The following is a 20,663-nucleotide window of genomic DNA, read 5'->3' as shown; positions in this document are numbered from 1 at the left end:
TCTCCATAAAATATAATTACACCAAACTTAACCCTAAAAACAACCGGACCCTTAGAATTACTAAGCCGAAAACCAAGAAAAAGGAGTAGAAAACAGAAAGAGTGCAACCATATCTTGGTAGAGAAATAGCCAAGGATACAAAATAGTATTTTTGGAATTGGTTTGAATCTTTTACAGGGTTGATTTGACTCGGGATATAAATTTGAGTGACGAAATTGGAGTTATAATTTGAAAAATGGGCTTCACAAGGTTCAATTTATGGGACACCTCACCAGGCCTGGCCTCTCGGAAGCCTCAAGTTCAAGTATGGTCGATTTCTCGTGTTGGGAAAAAAGATTGAAACAATGTTCACTTTCGGTCCTCAGATGGCTAAAACCTCTCGATTTTACCTAATAGTTCTTAAGAGGTTTTAATTCTTCCCTTAACTGATAAATAACTAATAAAAGCTATTTTTTCATATTTGTGTTTTATTTATATTAATTGATTTCCGTTAAATCAATCATCGTAGACAGTTAAAGAAAAAAAATAAAGGCCCTTTTATCAATATATCATTGTATATTACACATCATTATAATTTGAAAAAATACATTGAAAAAAATTATAAATTATATGGCACCATTCCACACTACATAGGAACTGAGAATTGGGCTAAAAGACAAGGATAGCAGGCCTAGAAAACGAAAGGACATGCATCTCACAAGTCTGGGCTTCTTGATCAATCGATCGATGTTGCGTCTCGGGCAAAAAACCAGTAATACCTATGCCCTATGACATTCCTCCATGTGATTGATGGCTTTCTGATCTTTATGCCCACTTTTAAAGCAAGAGCTTCTTTTTTTTTCTTTTTCTTTTTCTATCTCTTTTTTGTTATTACAAGTTGATTAAAAATAATTTAGTTTTCTAACAAACATAAAAAAAATATTTTAATAAAACAATTGTTAATATATAGTATCTAAAAAGCACTCACACTCTTTAAAGGTTTGTTAGACGCTTCTAGCAATTAAATATTTCCTATCAGAGAAACACATGAAGGTGAAGCTGGTACAATTTATCATCAATAATGGGTTTTTTTCTTTTTTGTTCTTTATTTTCTTCTTAAAAATCATGTTAATCATTCAAATTTTCAGAGTTAAGTTGATATTTCAACATTAATACTTATTTTTTTTATTTTTATTTTTTATTCTTGTCCCTTTTATAGAATTTTATTCTTCGATCTTAATTTGTTATGTACTATTTTTTTTTAATTTGATGTTTATTCTTTTGATTTTTTTATTGACCTTTTTGTGCAATTTTTGTTTGCCTTTATTTTTTTCCAATTTCGTTTCTTTTTTTTTAAAATGGGTGTGATTTCCTTCATTTTTTTTATTTGGTTATTTCAATCTCATAACTTGAATTGTATGTTTGACATGTTAACCTTATTTGACTCATCTTTTATTGTCTAGATTAGAAGTTTTTCATGCTAACTCGCTTTGACTAAGAATTGAGATGCATCATTTTTTTATTTTGAAAAAAAAGTTTTTTTCAAATTATCATGATCATTTTTTTTAAATAGTCCATTCACTATCATTGCTTTTTATATTATCTAATTAAAATAAAACAAACTTAGTTAATCGAGTCATAACTCAAGCCGTGAAATTTTTTAAAAAAAAATGCATTTATAACACCTTAATATATATTTTTTAAAAGATAATAATTTAACACCGCAGAGTATCATGTATCCACATAGAGTGTATGAATATATAAAGATAGACATATCTTTAAATTCTAAATTACAAGCACAAATTTTAGTTTTTGGTATTCAAGAGTGGTATGATTGTTGTTAAAGAATTAAATTAACCAAAACATTTAAGCTATTAAGTAAGATATAATTTGTATAATTTTTTAATATATCTTTTCAAATAAAAACTCTTTAAACTTGAAATTTGCACACATAAATATTATTTTAATTTTAATTTTTATGAAATAAAATAAAAATAATAAGATTCGAACTCGTAACGGCTTACTCAATAAATAATTGCCAAGAAAAAAAAAACTCCTGTGGAAGATGAAATTTAGCATCATGAAATTCACCTTGCCAATTTTACAATGGTTCTAAACGTAAAATCTCGAAACCATCTTCTCATTACCACCATGTTATCTTTTGCAACAGCTGTTAATCTCGTGATAGAAAAGGGCAGAAAAAAACATTGCACATTGAAGGACAACACGTCTACAAGTGTTCATCAATTTTCTTATTCATTCACGGTTTATCTTCAAATCTCCAAGTAAAATTCTTGTCAACTCAAGTAATTAACCTGTTTGATAGGTTGCGTTTGCTATTGGATGCTGTCCCTATAAGCACAAGAATACAAACAGCAAAAAAACATATTTTTGATGCTTTTATTGCGTTTTTTATTGGGCCTCAAATACAAACCAGCCGGCTCAACCAAACACACTCTAAGAATTCCTCCCTTCAATCCATTAATTGATTGAAACTTAACTATCCTAGTCTTGACTCGTGAATCACGTCTCATTCTTGGTTTTGTTTTTTTTAGCGACCAGATGAAGGTCCATGCATTTCTAACATGTCGACAAAGGATCGACCTACCGTTTTGGCCTTGTCAACAACGTGTGCTAATTTAGTTTTTTCTAGAAAAAAGTGATGGAGGGTGTTCAATTCAAGATTTTAATTATAATTTGTTGATGTTAAATTAAATTTAATGAATGATTTTGTATTCACTAAACTCTTAACTTATATAATTATGTTTTTATTTACTTTTGGATTATGAACTACATTACTTGCTGCGTTTCTTTTAATCAAAACATTAAGCAAAACGTCATTTGCAGAGAAGGGAACATTTCATCAACTTTCTACTGCATTTAGAAAACACGAGCTATTTTATTGCATAACTTATCTTTATAACTAGAAAACATTATCATATTTCTTAATAAAATCAAATTCAGTACAATATTGATCCCAATAAAGACATGGATATATGATGCTCAAACCAATTACATATCTCTAGCTAATGAATCCCATGGTGTCCCTTTCCTTTCCCTTTTCTCGAGGAGAGTGGAAGAGGTGGGATGCTCTGCTCATGCCTGAAGAAGTTGTCGGGATCAACTGTGGTCTTGACTTGTACCAACCTGTTGAAGTTGTTCTTGAAGTACTTGGTACCCCAGACACTTGCTTCTTTAAAGCTTGTGTTCCTCTTCTTGTTCATCCCCAGATCAAGGTCCCTGTAATTGACGTATGCTTGCCTTGGAAACATGGAAACATAAGGTGCCATGTACTTGTAAAGCTTCCTGATCCAATTTATATGCTTTGAAGCATCCTCTGCAGGAGTTTGCCAGCTGGTCAAGTACTGAATCTTGAAGAGGACACCTTTTCTATGGGGGAAAGGAATTGATGACTCTGAAATCTTGCTCATCATTCCACCATAAGGATTCCATATCATGAAAGGAGTCACTTCTTGAAAATACCTTTTCCATATCCCCTCCAGTGCGGCTTCAGGTATGGGATGTTGGACAAAATCTGACTTGGCTTTGAAGTAGTTCTTGAATGTTGACTTTCCTTGAAGCAGAACTTCAGGAGGTGTATTGGCTGGGTAGCCTGCGATGTATAACACAGATTTCAGCCAGGTAGTTTCGACGCAATCCTTTCGTGTCAAGCCCAATTCAGGGAAGCCAGTCTTCATGACATTGAGTAGTCTGCTGGCATCACCAAGAAACAAGGCATTATAAGAAGTTGTAACAGTTCTTTGACCCTTTTTCGCACCATTAGCTGTTTGTATGATGACCCTGATGAAGAGATCCTCATCAAGTTTATCAGCAACTTGCTGCCATCTGTAGAGAAGCTTAGTGCCACCCTGTTCCAGGGTCTTAGTGACCGTAAAAACAGTCACAGTTGATGGAACTGGAACCAGTTTTACTTTCCATGCAGTGATGATACCAAAGCTGGCTCCTCCACCTCCTCTAATTGCCCAAAAAAAATCCTCTCCCATGGATTGTCTTTCAAGAACCCTGCCACTAGCATCAATTACACGAGCATCAATGACATTGTCAGCGCCAAGGCCATACTTTCTCATCATGGAACCATAAGCACCTCCTGTAATGTGCCCACCAATGCCCAAACTGCTGCAAAGGCCAGCTGGGAAGCCATGAGTTTTGCTTTTTTCAGCAATTCTATAGTACAGCTCACCGATTGTAGCACCTGCCTGAACCCAAGCACTGTTATCTTCAATATTAACTTGGATAGCTCGAAGCTTGGCAAGGTCTACAACAATGAAAGGTGACTCAATTTCCGAAGCATAAGAGAGACCCTCATAGTCATGGCCTCCACTACGGACTCTAAGGTGAAGTCCAAGTTGTCTACAGCAGATAACAGATGCTTGGACATGGGCTTCATACAAAGGTGTGAAGATAAACACAGGTTTTGGCACTGAAGGCAACAAGTACCTCAGGTTTTGAGCAGTAGATTGTAAAACAGCACTGAATGAAGAACTATTGTCTGGGGTGTAAAAACTTGAGGTAGGAACGGAAATTTCTGAATTTTGTAAGAAGCATTGGACAAAATCATCTTTAATTGGAAGTGAAACTGTCACTGAAGAAGATAGCAGCAGAACTACAAGAGTTGAAAAAATACAAAAACTTGAAGGCACCATTTTGCCTTTTTTTTTTTCCCTGCTGCTTACGCTTGTGTTCAAGAATTGCAAGTCACTGGACTTCTCTTATAGAAGGGTTACAACGTGTTGATGACTCTCCTTGATCTAATCCTAACGTCACGTTAAAGAAGCTCCAATTGCGCCTTAGGACTGATAGGTAAATGCCCCTGACCAGACTCATAGATTCCGTAGCCACAACTATAGGTTTCCACGCGAAGGGGGTGTAATGTAATGTAATTTGCATAGGTTGGTCAAGAGGCAATTAAATTTAAGGTTAAATTCATTGTGTGATCCCTCAAGTCTCAACAATTGGTGAAATTAGCCCCTCTACTTTGATTTTTAGCATGCCGACTCTTACATTTTGAATCCATGTGGTCAAATGTGGATATCTCATGCATTTGGCTGTGTACACTTGGCAACGCGTGATGTACATCTAATAAGCAGGAGTTGAATGGAGTAAATGTGACTAGATTTGAAAGTATGGATACATGAAAGTTAGCTTGTATAAAATTAAAATACATGAGTTAATTCTAAAGTTATTAAACCCGGTTTGAACTATGATTCAGTCTAAGAACCGGGTCATAGGAAATTTTAAAGTTATTAATATAATATAACTCATGACCTAATACAAGACTCAATCACGGGTTAAGAAGATTGATCCAAACTAATCTAAAATGATATCCCTTCAATATTTTTTAAAATAGTTAAATCATGTCTTAAAATTTTTTAAAAAAAAAATCAAACTAGGTTTCGATTAAATTATGAGCGGGTAGATCAAGTCATAAGTTAGTCAATCAAGCCAACACAGTCACACCGAATCAACTTTCATTCGATTTAATTAAAAACCAGCCTAAATCAAGGTTGGATCAATTAATAATCAAGTTAAACTGCTAGGCTAAATCGGGTTTAATATCATTACGTAATTCAGCTAAATACTGGATTGATTTACATCTCAGAAGCAAGAATTATACAAGGGGACTATACATTGAATTTACCCTGAATATAAGGTCATGTGAATCGAACAATTAATGTTGACAAAGATTTTTATGATATTGTCAACTACCGACATGCAACTCTACCTAAATTAAAGTACAGGAGTTTGTCATATGGTCCATTTATCGAAGCATGCAGGTAGGCAACATGCGGAGCACAATTAGATATGTTTTTCATTGATGGCTATAATAAATTTGATGATGAATGCGAAGGAAATATCTTAGCCCATGTTGGATTATAGTTAATGTTGTATGGTATTTTCTCTTTTCTATATAATTGATTAATGATTAATTAAAATTTAATTATGAATGTGAATAAATTATCGTAGCCCTTGTTTGATTGTGGTTTATGCAGCCTAAGATTCATCTCAATTTTTTTTTCTCAGATAATGTCTAATAATTTAACTCTAGCAATTTGAGTAATTAAACTAAGCATTTACACATGGTTAGTCTTTTTATGCTATCAAGACAAAGTAGAACCCAGTTGTTAGATTAATCTTCTACAGCTTTGCCTAATTATACAAGGGAGATTTAGCTTCCACTGTGTTTTATCAGTGGTGTTGTATTTTTAGTTGAAACATCAGTCCTAAAAAAGAGTTTTTTTTTTCTTCACAAAGTGTTAAATTATTTTATTTTGATGCTTTGTCCGTTTTAAAAAACTAATTTCACTTCTTTTTTATTAAATCACATTTAATTTGAAATTTGAAAGGACAACACTACAAATACAATAAACATTACGATTATTAAATTCAACCTATTAGGTTGAGCTAGGATTTAGTGAGTTTTAAAATAAATTTAATGGGAGTTGATCTAGTTAAAACTAAACAACCCGAACCCGATTACTTGGTTAAAACTAATTTTTTCTTTTAAAAAAACATTCAAACCAATGTCATTTTGATTAATTCATGTCAATTTGGATTAACTTGTTTAAATTAATTAAATTTAAATGAACTGGTGGGTCAATCCTAAACCCAATCTACCTAGTCAAAACTTTTTTTGACTTCTTAAAAAAAATTCAAAGTGATGTTTTATTTTCATTGTTCAACATTAGATTTGAAATGAGCGATTGAGAATTGGCCTTCATAATTTATTTTGATTTATTTTTTATTGTATTATCTCAGTCTCATGATTAAAGTCGTGGATTTGGCACGTTAATCCAGGTTAAATCATGTTATTTTTTTATTTTCTTTCAATGAGATTATCTCAGTCAGATGTTTCAGGTAATGGGTTTGACAAATTGACTCGAGTTGTTTTTTATATTTTTTTTAATTGATTATTTTAATCATCCTTCAAAATTGAGTTAATAAGGGATTGAAATTTGTAATTTGTTTTGATTTGATTTGCTTTCCATGGAGTTATCTCAATCTTATAATCTAAGTTGCAAGTTTGACAAGTTAACTTAGGTCACTTTTTAGGTCCTTTTCAACTGATTTATTTTTTAATTTTATCATTCAACATTGGGTTGATTAAGAATTATGCTTTATAATTTATTTTGATTTGCTTTCTATGGTGTTATTATAGTCTCATAACTTGGATCATAGATTTAACATGTTAACTCGGATTGATCCAAGTCAATCCAATATGTTGTTTTTTAATATTAAAAAAAATATTATCTTAATTTTTTTTTAAAGTCAAGCTATGCTTTTACGGGTTATATAAGTTACTCTTGGACTTGTAAAGCCAACCAAATTATATCGGGTCAATCCTCTCATGATTTTTTTAAAACAAAATCAATTAAAAAAACATTAACAATGTCTAGATATTTTTTTTATATTCAAGAAAAATTTAACTAAACCCGCAGCGTAGCATGAGTGAATTATTTAGTAATCAACTAATACTAGTCAATTCAAACTTCAATGGTCAGGTTCTTTCTCATGTTCTAGTTGAAAAATACACTAAAGCATTAAATTTTGTTAGACTTAAGTTTTCTTTTTCTTTCAAAGTTCAACTATTACTGTTTCATATTGCTTAGTCTTTAACCTCTATAGCTTGAAGCAACTAGCACCTCAATTTGTTGCTGTCACTCTTAAATATTTGTTGCTTGAAGCAATTAGTTGTATGAATCCATACTCTTAACATTTGTAGTGGTTTAGAATTGATCTCTCAATATGCCCCAATTGCAATTTGAAGTAGAAATCAAAAAAGCAAAGTGAGTCTTGTGTTAAATGTAGACTTCTTGAACATGCTAGCGAAGAAAATATTGCCCCATCTCCCAAGTTGTTATTTATCCATTGAGTGGACATGAACTTAAAACATTAAAAAACAAAAAAAAAAAAAAACAAATCAATTCTGCCCAAGATTGCTTCAAGAAACATTTGATTTCTATGCTCTTACTACAGCAGCAGCCAAACGAGAAAATCAAGTTGACTTCTCACCAAAAAAAAAAAAATCAAGTTGATTTTTCAATTGCTACTTTTCTCCAATTTTTGCAGCCAGAAAACCCGTTTTAGACTGACAATAATTTCAATATGCAAATTACTATTTTATTTATTTATTTATTTATTTTGTCTTGAAGTACTTCGATCTGGTTATAGATTTTCTTTGGACCAAATTGATTGCCTTTTTACTTAAGGCATTAGCTACATGGTCTGTTCATCTAGAAGATTATGAAATTATTGTAATAAGACACCCAGTTGAAAAGAAAGATTAGAAATATTACAAAGAAAAAAGAAAAAAAAAGACACGTCAATTAATAAAGCTAAAGCATATAAGCAAGGTGAAGTCTCTTCATTCTTGTCTTGATGATTTGCATATTTGTGTTTAATGTGAATTTTCTTTTTGTTTAATGATTATATTTGATCAATCATAATACTTTATATTAAATATATAATTGTTTTTCGGCTTAAAATTATACATGTTAAATTGAAGGAGAAGACATTAATTAGGGGAATTTAATGCTCAATAAATATGTACAGAAAATCACTTCCATAATGCCTGATTTGTCCAGGCAAGAAATCTCCATCGATTAATTAAAGTGGATATGAGCATAATTAAAGTGACTCTATTTTGAGTAAGACTGTTGAGTGAATAAACACATTATGGTACCTCCACTTTAAACTCTCAGTCAATTCGGTCCCTTATCTTTTATCTTTTTCAAATTTACCCCTGTATATTCGATTGAAGGTTATCTGAGCCCCTCTATGGTATCCACCTTGTTACGGACCGATCAGACAGATGTTCCTTGTGTGTTGGCTGAAGGATCTTAAATCGCCTTCGATCGGAAGTAGAAGGATTGATTTGATAAAATGCAGAGTAAGAGATTTGATATAACAAATATACAAAGTAAGAGGACCATGTGGGACTATTAGCAGTGGCATGATGGCATCTATCTATGCAGAGCAGGAGGGGCTAGAACTGGAATTTGCACTGCTCCTCCATGATAAAGATGGTTAATTATTTATTAGGGATTACATTGCGTGGTCACAGAAAGTGTTAATTTTGTTAATAATTAGATTACTTTGGCTATGTGAACATCTCGAAGACTGGAAAAGGATGGGTCTAAAAGAGATTCAGTAGTGATATTTTAGAAAACTAACCTCCTCTCTACCTACCAGAATGATTGAATGCGTAATTTCTTTAGGGAATTATCCATCCTATTAAACCATAGTTATCTAACTTAACCCAATGCTCTGATCATGGGTTGGTTGGTCCAACCAATAAATAAATAAGTGAATTAATTTAAATTAATTTTAAAATAATGTTGTTTCGAGTTTTTTAATGAATGAGCTCGTTTGAAAATAAGAAATAAAAAATCATTAAAAATGACATAATCCTATCCCATCAGAGTTTAGAGTTTGGTTGTGTTTCAAGTTTTGTTCAAAAGAAGAATTTTTGTATAAAATAAAATATCAATTTGGATAAAAATTTAATTTTTTTTAAATCAACCAATAAGTAAGTGAATTAACCTAAATTAATTTTAATAAGACATTGTTTTAGGTTTCTTTTAAATGAACGAATTCGTTTGGAAAATAATTAGAAAAACAAAATATTATTTTGAATAAAAATTAAAAAAATTATTAAATGGTATTTCAAGTTTTATTTAAATCAAGGAACTCTATAGAAAAACTTTTTAAATTTTTTTGGTAGAATGTTATATAACCATGTAAGCAACACGTCAACCTTATGTAGTAAATATTCTTTATTTTTATTTTTATTATTTTAATTTTAATGATATCAAGAGTTCAGGAATCAGCAGTGTAACAAAACAACAAAAGAAGTAGTTGTTATCAGCTTTATCGAGAAAAAGGAGATATCGTAAGTCTTCTGTCCTGTAAATTTTATATTAATATATATATATATAATGCTTTATTCTTATTTAATGTATAAGATCATAATTGAGTATCAATCTTTTGAGAATTGATTTGAATAGAAAATCAAGTTCGGACAACTCGCATTAAATTTGAGCTTATGATTATTAGTTTTTTATTTATTTGATAACTATGTAATATTAGTTTATAGGCTGAGCTATGATGTGGATAGAATTAAAAAAATAATTTCAACAATCCCTCTTATAAAAAATTATTTAATATTATTATTAAATTTATATTTGAAATTTAAAATTTCCCGATTTAATTATTGTTTTAGTTTATATTTAAAATTAATTGTGTGAAAGTTATCATGATGTATTCTAGTTAACTTTATAAGTCTAAAACCAACTTAAATGACCAATAAAAAAAACCTGGTTTGAATTTAAAACATATTTAAGATGATATTTTTTTTAATATTGAAACATCGATATATTCAATTAACTTAGGTTACGCGGTAAACCAAAATAAATTATGAAGATAAATTTAAAATTAAGAAAATATTGACATGTGAAATTGAGAAAATAAAAGAGATAAAATGAAACCAAAAAAAAAAAGAAGAAAAAGGGTTAAAAAAAAGGACCTACTTCAACGTGGTGGCATGCTATTTTTTTTTTTTGTTAAATTATGAAATTGTGAAAAAAAAAAGATAAAAATGAAATAAAAAACAAGGAGGAAATGGAAAAAAAAAATAAATCAAATGAGATCGTATTTTATTTATACTGTATTTTAGAAAGAAAAAAAACAAATAAATCAAAGGATATTATATTTTATTTATACGGTATTAGAGATGAATCTTGTATTTAATTTGGTAATTTAATCATAATTGCATGTCTAATTTCATTAAATTAAGTTATAGAAGTGTTTAATTGAAAGAAAAAAAGATTAGATTTAAAAAAAAAAATTGAGATTCTTTCTTGTTCCTATAAACAATGAAGCATCATAATATTTTTGAAATATTATAGTATAGTATGATAAACTTTGAACCAACTAGATTCATCTACACGATATAACAAAAGAAATTATTGATGGATGTAGCTTATAACATCCACATCTTAATCAACATCCCCATCTTATCGTTATCTTATTCAAATTAAAGTTTATGTTTTTAATTAATTTTTTAAAAAATATTAATGTATTGATGATATAATTTTTCGATTGAGTTTTAACTTAAATTGATTGGGTCATGAATTAACTTAAATTTTTAATTAAATTAGATTTTATTTTATTTTTTTAATCTATGTAAATTCAAATTTTAGATGAACTAAATTCTAAATCAACCGATAACTTAATTTTATTTATTTAAAAGTATGATATATATTATTTTTTAAAATAATTTTTGTTTAGAAGTAAATGTTTTTAAAAATTTTATTTTTAATATTAATAAATTAAAATAATTTAAGATTAAATTTAATCTTTTTAAAAAACATATTTATACCACGAATCTAACAGTTAAAAAAATGGCGTGACCCTAAAGAAAAAGAAGTTCCTAGGGCATTGAAAATTAAAATCTTAAAGAAGTGATTGATTAGAAATGGGAGCATCAATCAAGATGACAATGACATGACTAGAAAATTGAAGCTCTGGTCTACCTTCCATGTTCAAAGGAACAGGATCATCTCCCATCATTCTTCTTCAGATTTTTCAAAGCTATTTTTCCTATGAAATATTTGTTTAACTGTGCATTCACTGAGAGATTGCCGCCGCTTAATGAGTCTATTCCCGACTTCCTCCGAGCTTATTTGAAGGTTGCAGGAAGTTCCGGTTGATTTTTAATTTTATTTTATTTAAAAATATACTAAAATAATATTATTTAGTTTTTAAACAATTATTTTTAATATTGGCATGTAAAATTTATTTTAAAAAATTAATTTAAAACAAATAAAAAAATTTAATTAAACAATAATTTTTTCCAAAATATTTTAAAAATACAAAAATAAACATCTTCGTCAATGTTTTCCAAGAGTAGATGTGTGCCAATAAATTTTCTTTCTTGAAACAATTTTAAAGATATACTTCTGTATCAACTTATTATAACAAAATTAATAAGATTTTTATATTAAATTTAGAATTTTGAAAATAAAAAATACAATCTCCAGGCCAAATCTCTTGACGTTGAAGTGTAGTTGTAGTTGTTTTTTAAAGTATTTTTCACTCGAAAATATATCAAAATAATATTTTTTATATCAGCATATTAAAATGATCTGAAAATACCAAAAAATATTAATTTAAAGAAAATAAAATTTAAATTTTTTTAAAATTTTTTTAAAATACAATAATAAACAAGGCATTCAATGATGGAATTAAAAAATTCTACTCAAATCGAAAACATGAGGGGTTCTGACACAAATAGATGAATCAAGTATCAATAAATCACATGTTGATTCATTTATAGAAAAGTAAAGTTCTGAAAAATGACAACATCTACCACGGGTTTTTGACAAATTTCTCATAAATATAATCACAGAAATGGAATTTCAGGGCTAGAGTAATTTATTTCCTAAGAATTCTCAACTCCAATAATTCTTCTAATATTAGAAGTAATGATGGTTATTACAGGAAGAGGTGATTGACATAAATTAATTGCACGGCTTGTTTTCAGTACCGTTTAACATTTTTTCAATCTTTATTTTATCTAAAAACATTAAATTTATGTTTTTTAAGATATTTATTTATAATTTTAATATACTAATATCAAGAATTAAAAAAATATATTTTCATAAATTTTCAATTCAAAAATAGTTTTTATAAAAATACTCTACACCGCCGCATTATCAAATACACATGATACAAAAATCATTGTTTAATCTCAAAAAAAAAAAAAATCCCTCGCCAACCTTTGTGATTAATGAATGTCAAATATTTCAACTCAAACCACGTATCAGGAAGCATTATATACAGGCAAATACACCATGCCTTCACCCGAGGACTGGTGTGCCACTTTCCATTGCATTTAGTGGTCAATCTTCAAAATTCTTCGTACTTAAAGTCTAACATCTCGGTATGTGCATTTATTCAACCACTATCTTAATTTTACAAGGATGAAGATTTTTCTAAGCTCTCTTTAAATCATGGCCACTACTTTGGATTCATACGAGAAGCTGTATATATGCTCAGTGGATTGATTATTGTACTAGTAATTCTCAGTGCTGATAGCTTCCATTCCATTAAGAAGAATGTTCATATAGCAATGTTTGCCCAGCAAGATCACGCTGTCAAAGAGCATACAATGGTGCGCTTCAGAAGTTTTTACTCTTGGATTACGTTGGGTTTACCAAGTTGTAGCCTGAAAGAGACGTTATAATAAGCTTGTATATAGAGCATGGATGCTAAAGATACAATAACTGTTTCAAATATTTATTTATTTTATAATTTTGTATTTATCTCTTTAATCAAACATGTTTTTTTTTCTATTGGTAGCGCTGGCGAGTCTGTCATCTCGAATCTGTTATCTAGTCGATCTTTTTTATTATGGAACATGAACCGAAAGACAATCTTAGCGTTTATGTCCTAATTATTAGCGTTAATGTCCTAATTAATTTGTCAAAGAAATTTGAATTCTATGTCTCTTCAACTATCAACTATTAATGTTAGTTTCTTAATTACTTAATCAAAAAGAAAATAGATACAAAAGAAATTGTTTAGTACTCCTAGCCCAGTTCCCATGTCATATCGGCAGTCATACTGTCACGGGTTTGGCAAATCTAATGTGTAAAGGATCGGAGAATTTAACAAAGCACTTAGCTTAGTTAGCTATCGCTAGAGGAGGAGCCTAAACAATGGGAATTAAAACTAAAAAATTGTCATTGTGGAAGAAGTCCATTTTGGAGCTTTAGCGGTGCGTTGAAGTTAGCATCCATTTCCCTTTTCAACTTTGAATTAGTCTTCATGAATTGTGGGCCGAATTCTTGGGAAAGAAAGGATCCTTGCATGTAAGATCTTTCACCAATAGCATTTTCCTTGTTTCCGCAATTTTTTTGTCCCCCCACAATGTCTTTGGAAAATATATATTGTCATATTTTTCTTTCTTGAAACCCCAGCAATCAAATTCACCACCTCTCTATTTGTTTTTTTTTTTTTTTAACAGTAGCAGTCAAGATAGTGAAATGCAGTAGTCTGAGCTGCAGATTGCAATACTTATACGAGGTTCTGTGAATCCATCATGAGATATCTCACCAAAAGGAATCACAGGGGGAGCATTTTTGATATATTTCCATGAAATGTCACACTCTAGGAGAAAGATAAACTGAAACTTTTGTCATTGTACCAAGTAATTGTCCCTGATTTGAGGCAATAAATAGTGGAACATGTAGCATTCAGATAGTGATTGAAAACTGAAGTTGAAAAGTAGAAAAATAAAGCAATCACATGGTTTATTTCTGAATTTCAAAGTTTTGTCTGTCCAATTCAAGTAGGTGAGGAATTTCAGAATGATTAGAAAATACGAGCTAAGAGTTTGAGACAGCAGCCTTTTTCAATGGGATTTTAGTTGACTCTGCTGCTCTTGGTTGATGAATGTTTTTGGTTAAGAATTGTTTTTAGTTTCTTGAATTTTATGCACTTGTTTGACAAATCAAGCAAAGAAATATTGCAGATTTTGCTTAAAGATCTTGTGTAAATGTTTTCAGTCCTGTGAGCTGTGGCTATCAAGGTGGTCTTCTGCCAAGAACTCTTGTTCAAGTAACTTGAACAAAGGAATATAGGCTTTCAGGTGGTCCAGTCCAAACTCTGTACTTCGGCTGTGGATCTAGCTGAAAGCCTGGGATGTTTTCTTTAAGGCATATTAAAAGAGGCCCAATTGTGCACAAGGACTTACAAAATCTTAAGCCTAACCCAAAATTGGGAAGCCAATGCACACCTCGTGGTGGTAAAGCACAGGCAAGAAGCTGAAAACAGGCCATTACATAATTCTAGCTCAAAGGGCAAAACTACAACTGGAAGCAAAAAATAGATTTAGATTTGGTGGTTCTTCGAGGTTTTTGACCATTACAAATATTTATTCTGCTGTTACACAAAATCCTGGTAAATTTATTTCAGGTTCATCTTTCTTTGCCTCCATGATGGAAGCACAGGAATGCTTTGTTCATTCCTGAAGAAATTGGAAGGATCTGTTGCGGTCTTAACCTGCACTAGTCTCTTAAAGTTGTTCTTAAAATATTTCAGGCCCCAAACACTTGCCTTTGCAAAGCTGGTATTTCCATTATTATTCCTTCCCAAATCAAGATCTCTATAGTTGAGATAGGCAGCTCTTGGCGAGTTTGAAACATATGGGGCCATGTAGGCATACAGTCTTCTCATCCATTTTAGATGTCTCTCTGTTTCCTCTTCCACATCCCAAGTTATAAGGTACTGGATTTTGAAGATATTTCCACTTCTATGGGGAAAAGGTATCTCCGAGTCCGAAATCTCACTCATTCTTCCTCCATAAGGTGTCAGGATCAACATTGATGCCTCCTCTTCAAGGAGCCTTCTGTACAGCCCTTCCAAACCAGTTTCTGAAATAGGTTCCTTCACGTAATCCGATTTTCCTTTGAAGAATCCTTTAAATTGAGCTGTCCGGCTAAGCAGAACATCTAAGGAGTCTCTTGGTGAGAAACCACCAAAGTAGAGGATAGATTGGATCCAACTCATTTCGCTGCAGTTTTCACGCATTAAGCCCAACTCAGGAAAGCTATCTTGCATCACTGGTAGAAGTTCTTCAGCCCTTCCCAGAAACAACGACACAAAGGAAACTCCAATAGTCTTGTTGCCATTGGAGCTAGAGGTAACAACTTCTATGGCAGCATGGAGGAAAAGGTCTTCATGGAACTTATCTCCAATGCTTTGCCACTTCTGAAGAAGATTGCTTGCACCTTGCTCTAAGGTCCTTTTGATATTAAAAACAGTAACAGTTGGAGGGACCGAAACCAATCTAAGTTTCCATGAGAAAATTACTCCAAAGCTAGCCGCCCCCCCTCCTCGAATGGCCCAAAAAAGATCTTCTCCCATTGATTCTCGATCGAGAATTCTTCCATTGGCATCAACTATCTGAGCATCAATAACATTATCAGCTGCTAAGCCATACTTTCTGAATATGGTACCGAATCCACCTCCGCTAAAGTGTCCCCCAACTCCTACAGTAGGACAACTGCCTGCAGGGAAGCCATGGACCTTGCTTTTGTCTGCAATTTTGTAATATAACTCTCCTATGCTTGCACCGGCCCCAATCCATGCCGTCTCATTTTCGATGTCAACAATGATGGAGCTAAGTTTAGCTAGATCAACAAGTACAAATTCTTGGTAAGACTCAAAAGACAGGCCCTCGTAGTCGTGACCTCCACTTCGGACTCTTATTTGCATGCCATATTCCTTGGCACAAACAATAGCTGCTTGAATGTGAGACTCATCAAATGGAGTGATGATAAATTGAGGTTTCACAATTGAAGTGTTCAAGAATCTGTAGTTTCGAATGGATGACCGGAGAACGGACGAGTAATCGGAGCTATTTTTGGTAAGGATAACTTCTGAAACTGGATTGGAAGGCTGTATACGAGATGAAAAACATTGCAAAAACTTCTCATGAGCAGAACTTGAACTTGCAGGCCAAACTGATGGGGCTAAAAATATAAGCAGTAAAAAACGCATATTGAAGATTGTCCTTTCCATTCTTTTCCTTCAGCTTGAGATTTAACTGCAGGTAAAGATGTTGCATATTTATAGCCAGTAACCAATGTTGGCTCCCGTTTCTTATAAATAATGAAAAGATCAAAGTCCATTCGAATATATTACACTAAATTTTCTTGAATGCACCACCAAATAAGTCAGTTGTTATAGGATTCCAGATATGATCAATTTTAGAGGAATCGTATAAAATAGGCTGCAACAGTGGTGAAAGAGATGCTAATGTCTTGAAGCACAACTCCTCATGCAGCCACAGAATCTGTGACAGCAACTTATAAATTGATTATATGACAACCAATGTTAATTCTAATAAAAAAAAATGAATACATAGATTAAAAAATCTGAATATATCCCTTATTATTGGGAAAAATCAATTAAATGGTGGACCTTATTTCAAACTTTTGTGCTCCAGAGGTTCCTTGGTAATTGAGTTCTGACCCAGTATAAATTCCAGCCACAAGTCCTGAGCTCTGGTCAGCCTCAAGAAAAGCCATGGCCTATCCAAAGTTCCAATTTTTTTCTCTTTCGTGGTTGACACTTAACACCGATTGGGTTAATGGATTCCAGTCAGAATTTTGATTTGGATGCCGATGAGTTGACTTCAAAGAATATCCACAGCCAGAGAACCGAAGTTGTAATAATATAAATTTTATTTTAAAATTTTATTTAATAATTTAAATTTTTAGATTAAATTAATTATTCGACACATAGCTTTAATAACTATGTGGTCACAAATTTGAATTTCATCACTCCTATTTATTTGATAAAAATCAAATACAAAATAATATAAACTTTAAATTTTAAACTCAAAAAATTTTTATTTGAGTAAATATATTAAAGAATAATATAATTTATATTTTAAAATCTTAACTAATAATTTAAATTTTTAAATTAAATTAGTTTCGATTATTAAAATATTACAAGTTCAGTATTTTCTTCAATCTTTTTGTCTCTTGCCAATCCAACTTCCCATTCCAGGCACCAAAAACCAAGGTGTCTTGCTGACAGGCCTAGGCTTAGCTTTCCCTTTTTCGATACAAACTAAACGCACCAATGACAAGCCCAACTGGACCGATTTCCTAGGTAGTCTAGCTAGCTCAACTGGCACTCAACTTATCTCTATTAGGGTAGGCCCGAGATCCCTATGCCATTGTTGGGCTAACAAGGCGGTAAAGCATCATGACCCGATCAATAGTGTAGCCACTAGCTATTATATTAAGGGTTATTATCTTCAATAATAAATTGGGTTTTCCTCGTATACCGCTTTCTGTAAAAGTTTTGTGTGTTTAAGATATGGAACTTTGTTTTATATACCCTCTCTTTATACAAGGTGGCATGTTTAAGAGACGAGACCTTGTTTTGTAGGTGTTCCCGAGCGTTACCGTTGTTATTATCCTTTAACCCAAATCCAATAGCATTCACTTCAATCCTCATCACTTGCTTTGCACACATTCTCCAATACCTAAATAGCATTGTTTGATATTATGTGTGCAATCCTAATATATCGATTAATGAAAAAAAATTCTGAATTGAAAGACTCGATATCGGACTAAAGCAATTGGCATGATTTTACAAAGTTCAACCCTTCGCACTACAAAATCACGAGGTTCTCTCAGCCTAAGTTTTTGTATGAGTAGAGATTCATATCAATGCAACAACTTAGATGAGAGGTTTTGGATTCGAAGATTTATGCAAGGAAGCAACGGGAGGAGGTGAATTTGTACGAGTCATTTCTTAGATTCAACCCAGTTGTATTAATTTGCTAGGTGTTCACTTCGTTGGCTTATGCTCGCCTAGTATGGGGAAATCTTGCCATAATATGTAAGGCGAAGGAGGAGCGTTTCATAGAGTTATGGATCATTGAGAATTATGACTGGAAAATATGGAAGAAGAAGCAGATAGTGAACTCTGAAGCTTTAAAAAAAAAACCGCAATATTTGGTCGACCAGCCTAACAACACTCGGTCATCACAGCTTAACACCCAGTCACCAACAACCCAACCAAACCCAACATGTTATCAAATAACCTAACATGTGACCACCTAACCCAACCTTTGGTCGAGCGGGGAAGAAGGATAAAATAAGAAAAAGTGGTCTGCAGCATAACCGAGTGTGGGAAGAAAGGGAAGCTAGATGAGAAGAAGGGGGTTCGACAACTCAACCTTGGACCAATCTTAATCCTAACCGAAACCCTACACTTAGTACAATCGAACCCTCTCTTCTAAATTATTATAACCACCATAGTCTCAGTTGTCATTTGGTTCTGAAATTTCTATAAATAGAAATGATCACCAAGTAAATGGATAAGTTAACTCAAGCTCACACCATATATTGCTCTCTTTGCTTCCACATTCTATTCCTTTTACATTTGCTAACTTTAGAATCCGAGGATCCACTGTACTAACATTGAATTTGTTTTGTAAGAAGGCTTATGACCATTAATCTAGTCACTTCTCTAATCCAAGATCACAGCAATAAAAAACTCAGTTCTTTATGAGGTTTTTTATGATTTTATGGAAAATTTGAAATTTGAATCACAATAGTATGTTTTTTTTCTATGAATCTAAAATTTGAAGAATGATGTAGGAGTGGTTAGTTCATTGGTTTTATGGAAATAATTTTAATTTTTCAATTTAATTGTTGTTCATCTATTGCTTTTGATTGCTATTTCCTCAGTATTCAATTTCTGTGAATTCTTTCTATATAGTAAGAGCACAAGGATCGACACCCCCACTCATCGCAGCTACAATATTCTAAACTTCTACATCATATATGTATATGACACGAGTAATTTAAACAAAAGTAATATTAAGCATTAAGAAAATATAATAAGAACAAATTCCAAGAAAAATACATGTGAATGATTAAATTAATGTGACTTAGAGTGAATCCTTAATATCATTATCCAATAGTTTATGTAAATCTTATGTTTCTTATCATGTTTTTTTTTAATGATTAGCATTGTTTATAGTATAATTACATGACCAAAAACTAGCAACTGGGCATCCATAATTTAAATAGAGATTCAATCGTATCGGGAAACCTACCAAATTGTAGATGGGCTCTGGTGTTTGACCTTTCAGAACTCTTCTACTGGTTCGCATAGTATATTCAGTTAAAACCCATGGCAACTTCTGGCCATGTTCCCTCAGTCAAAGCCCAGTCAATGCATGAAAACTTGGAGGATGAAATTCATAGCACTCAAATATGATTCGGGCTCCCAAAATATTGCCTAACTGATATGATGGGCTATTGATCACATTGGTGGGAATGTTTAATGGCAGGACTCTCTCTCCTTGTTGTAAAACTCATTTCAGTGAAAGTAGGTTAATTCGGTGATCCAACTCGGTTTAGGTTATGTTTTATGTTAGACTAGATAGAAAATTAATCCCATCAACCTAAATCTAATCAAAACTAAAATGAAACATAATTTAACTTTTAATAAATTTAAAAACAATATTTGTTTTAATATTTTTTAAAAAATCTTAAAATAATATTATTTAATTTATCTCGAGCCAATAAAGTTATGGAATAAATCAAATTTTATAACTATGATATCTCTCTCATTCTCGTCTTATTAGTGATAACTGATGATTTTTATATTCAGGATCTTCAAACCTTCTGGTATCATCAAGCTAGATAAGAAAAAAGAAAAAGAAAACTGCTAGACTAGCTATACCACTACATTTATTTCTTATTCAGATTGCATGGCTGGAATGAGCGTTGACATTTTCATCATCCCCAAACCCAGAGACATTCTGAACTCATTGTCGCCCCCGAGTCCTGCATTCTGAACTCAGTCTACTCCTGCAATAATTAAGCTAACAAAGGTAGCTACCAGGAAGAAGAGAATGAGCATGAGGAGGACACAGATAAATAAAAAAATAATAAAAAAATAAAAGTCTCCTTGTTTGATTCATGAGTTATGGCGGAGGTCTATTATAGTCGACATCAGTACAACCCGCATGTGGTAGTTATAAAGCCAGTTGATGCAACTGGGGCAGGCCACACAACATTTGATGGAGAAGGATAATATCATAGTGAAAAATCTTTAAAGGAAAAGTT

The 20,663-nt window shown here is 31.9% G+C and overlaps 2 protein-coding genes across 2 annotated transcripts; both read right to left on the bottom strand.

Annotated features, from left to right (window-relative positions):
- Window positions 1-2,858: 2,858 nt before the first annotated feature.
- Window positions 2,859-4,692, bottom strand: LOC7489117 (berberine bridge enzyme-like 15). Its single transcript, XM_002317053.4, has one exon. The coding sequence runs from the start codon at window positions 4,641-4,643 to the stop codon at window positions 3,006-3,008; it is 1,638 nt and encodes a 545-aa protein (XP_002317089.1). The 5' UTR covers window positions 4,644-4,692; the 3' UTR covers window positions 2,859-3,005.
- Window positions 4,693-14,874: 10,182 nt separating this feature from the next.
- LOC7489116 (tetrahydroberberine oxidase) lies at window positions 14,875-16,751 on the bottom strand. Its single transcript, XM_002317052.4, has one exon. It carries the CDS (start codon window positions 16,582-16,584, stop codon window positions 14,968-14,970), a length of 1,617 nt encoding a protein of 538 aa, XP_002317088.4. The 5' UTR covers window positions 16,585-16,751; the 3' UTR covers window positions 14,875-14,967.
- Window positions 16,752-20,663: the final 3,912 nt, after the last annotated feature.

This window comes from Populus trichocarpa, chromosome 11 (genome assembly GCF_000002775.5).
Source record: "Populus trichocarpa isolate Nisqually-1 chromosome 11, P.trichocarpa_v4.1, whole genome shotgun sequence".
Classification (NCBI taxonomy): Eukaryota; Viridiplantae; Streptophyta; class Magnoliopsida; order Malpighiales; family Salicaceae; genus Populus; species Populus trichocarpa.
The sequence above is the reverse complement of the archived record's forward strand: the minus strand, read 5'-3'. Positions and strand labels throughout refer to the sequence as shown.

Bases quoted from the DNA above. Each gene is read 5' to 3' on its own strand.
- LOC7489117 (XM_002317053.4), bottom strand. From the start codon at position 4,643: ATGGTGCCTTCAAGTTTTTGTATTTTTTCAACTCTTGTAGTTCTGCTG.
- LOC7489116 (XM_002317052.4), bottom strand. From the start codon at position 16,584: ATGGAAAGGACAATCTTCAATATGCGTTTTTTACTGCTTATATTTTTA.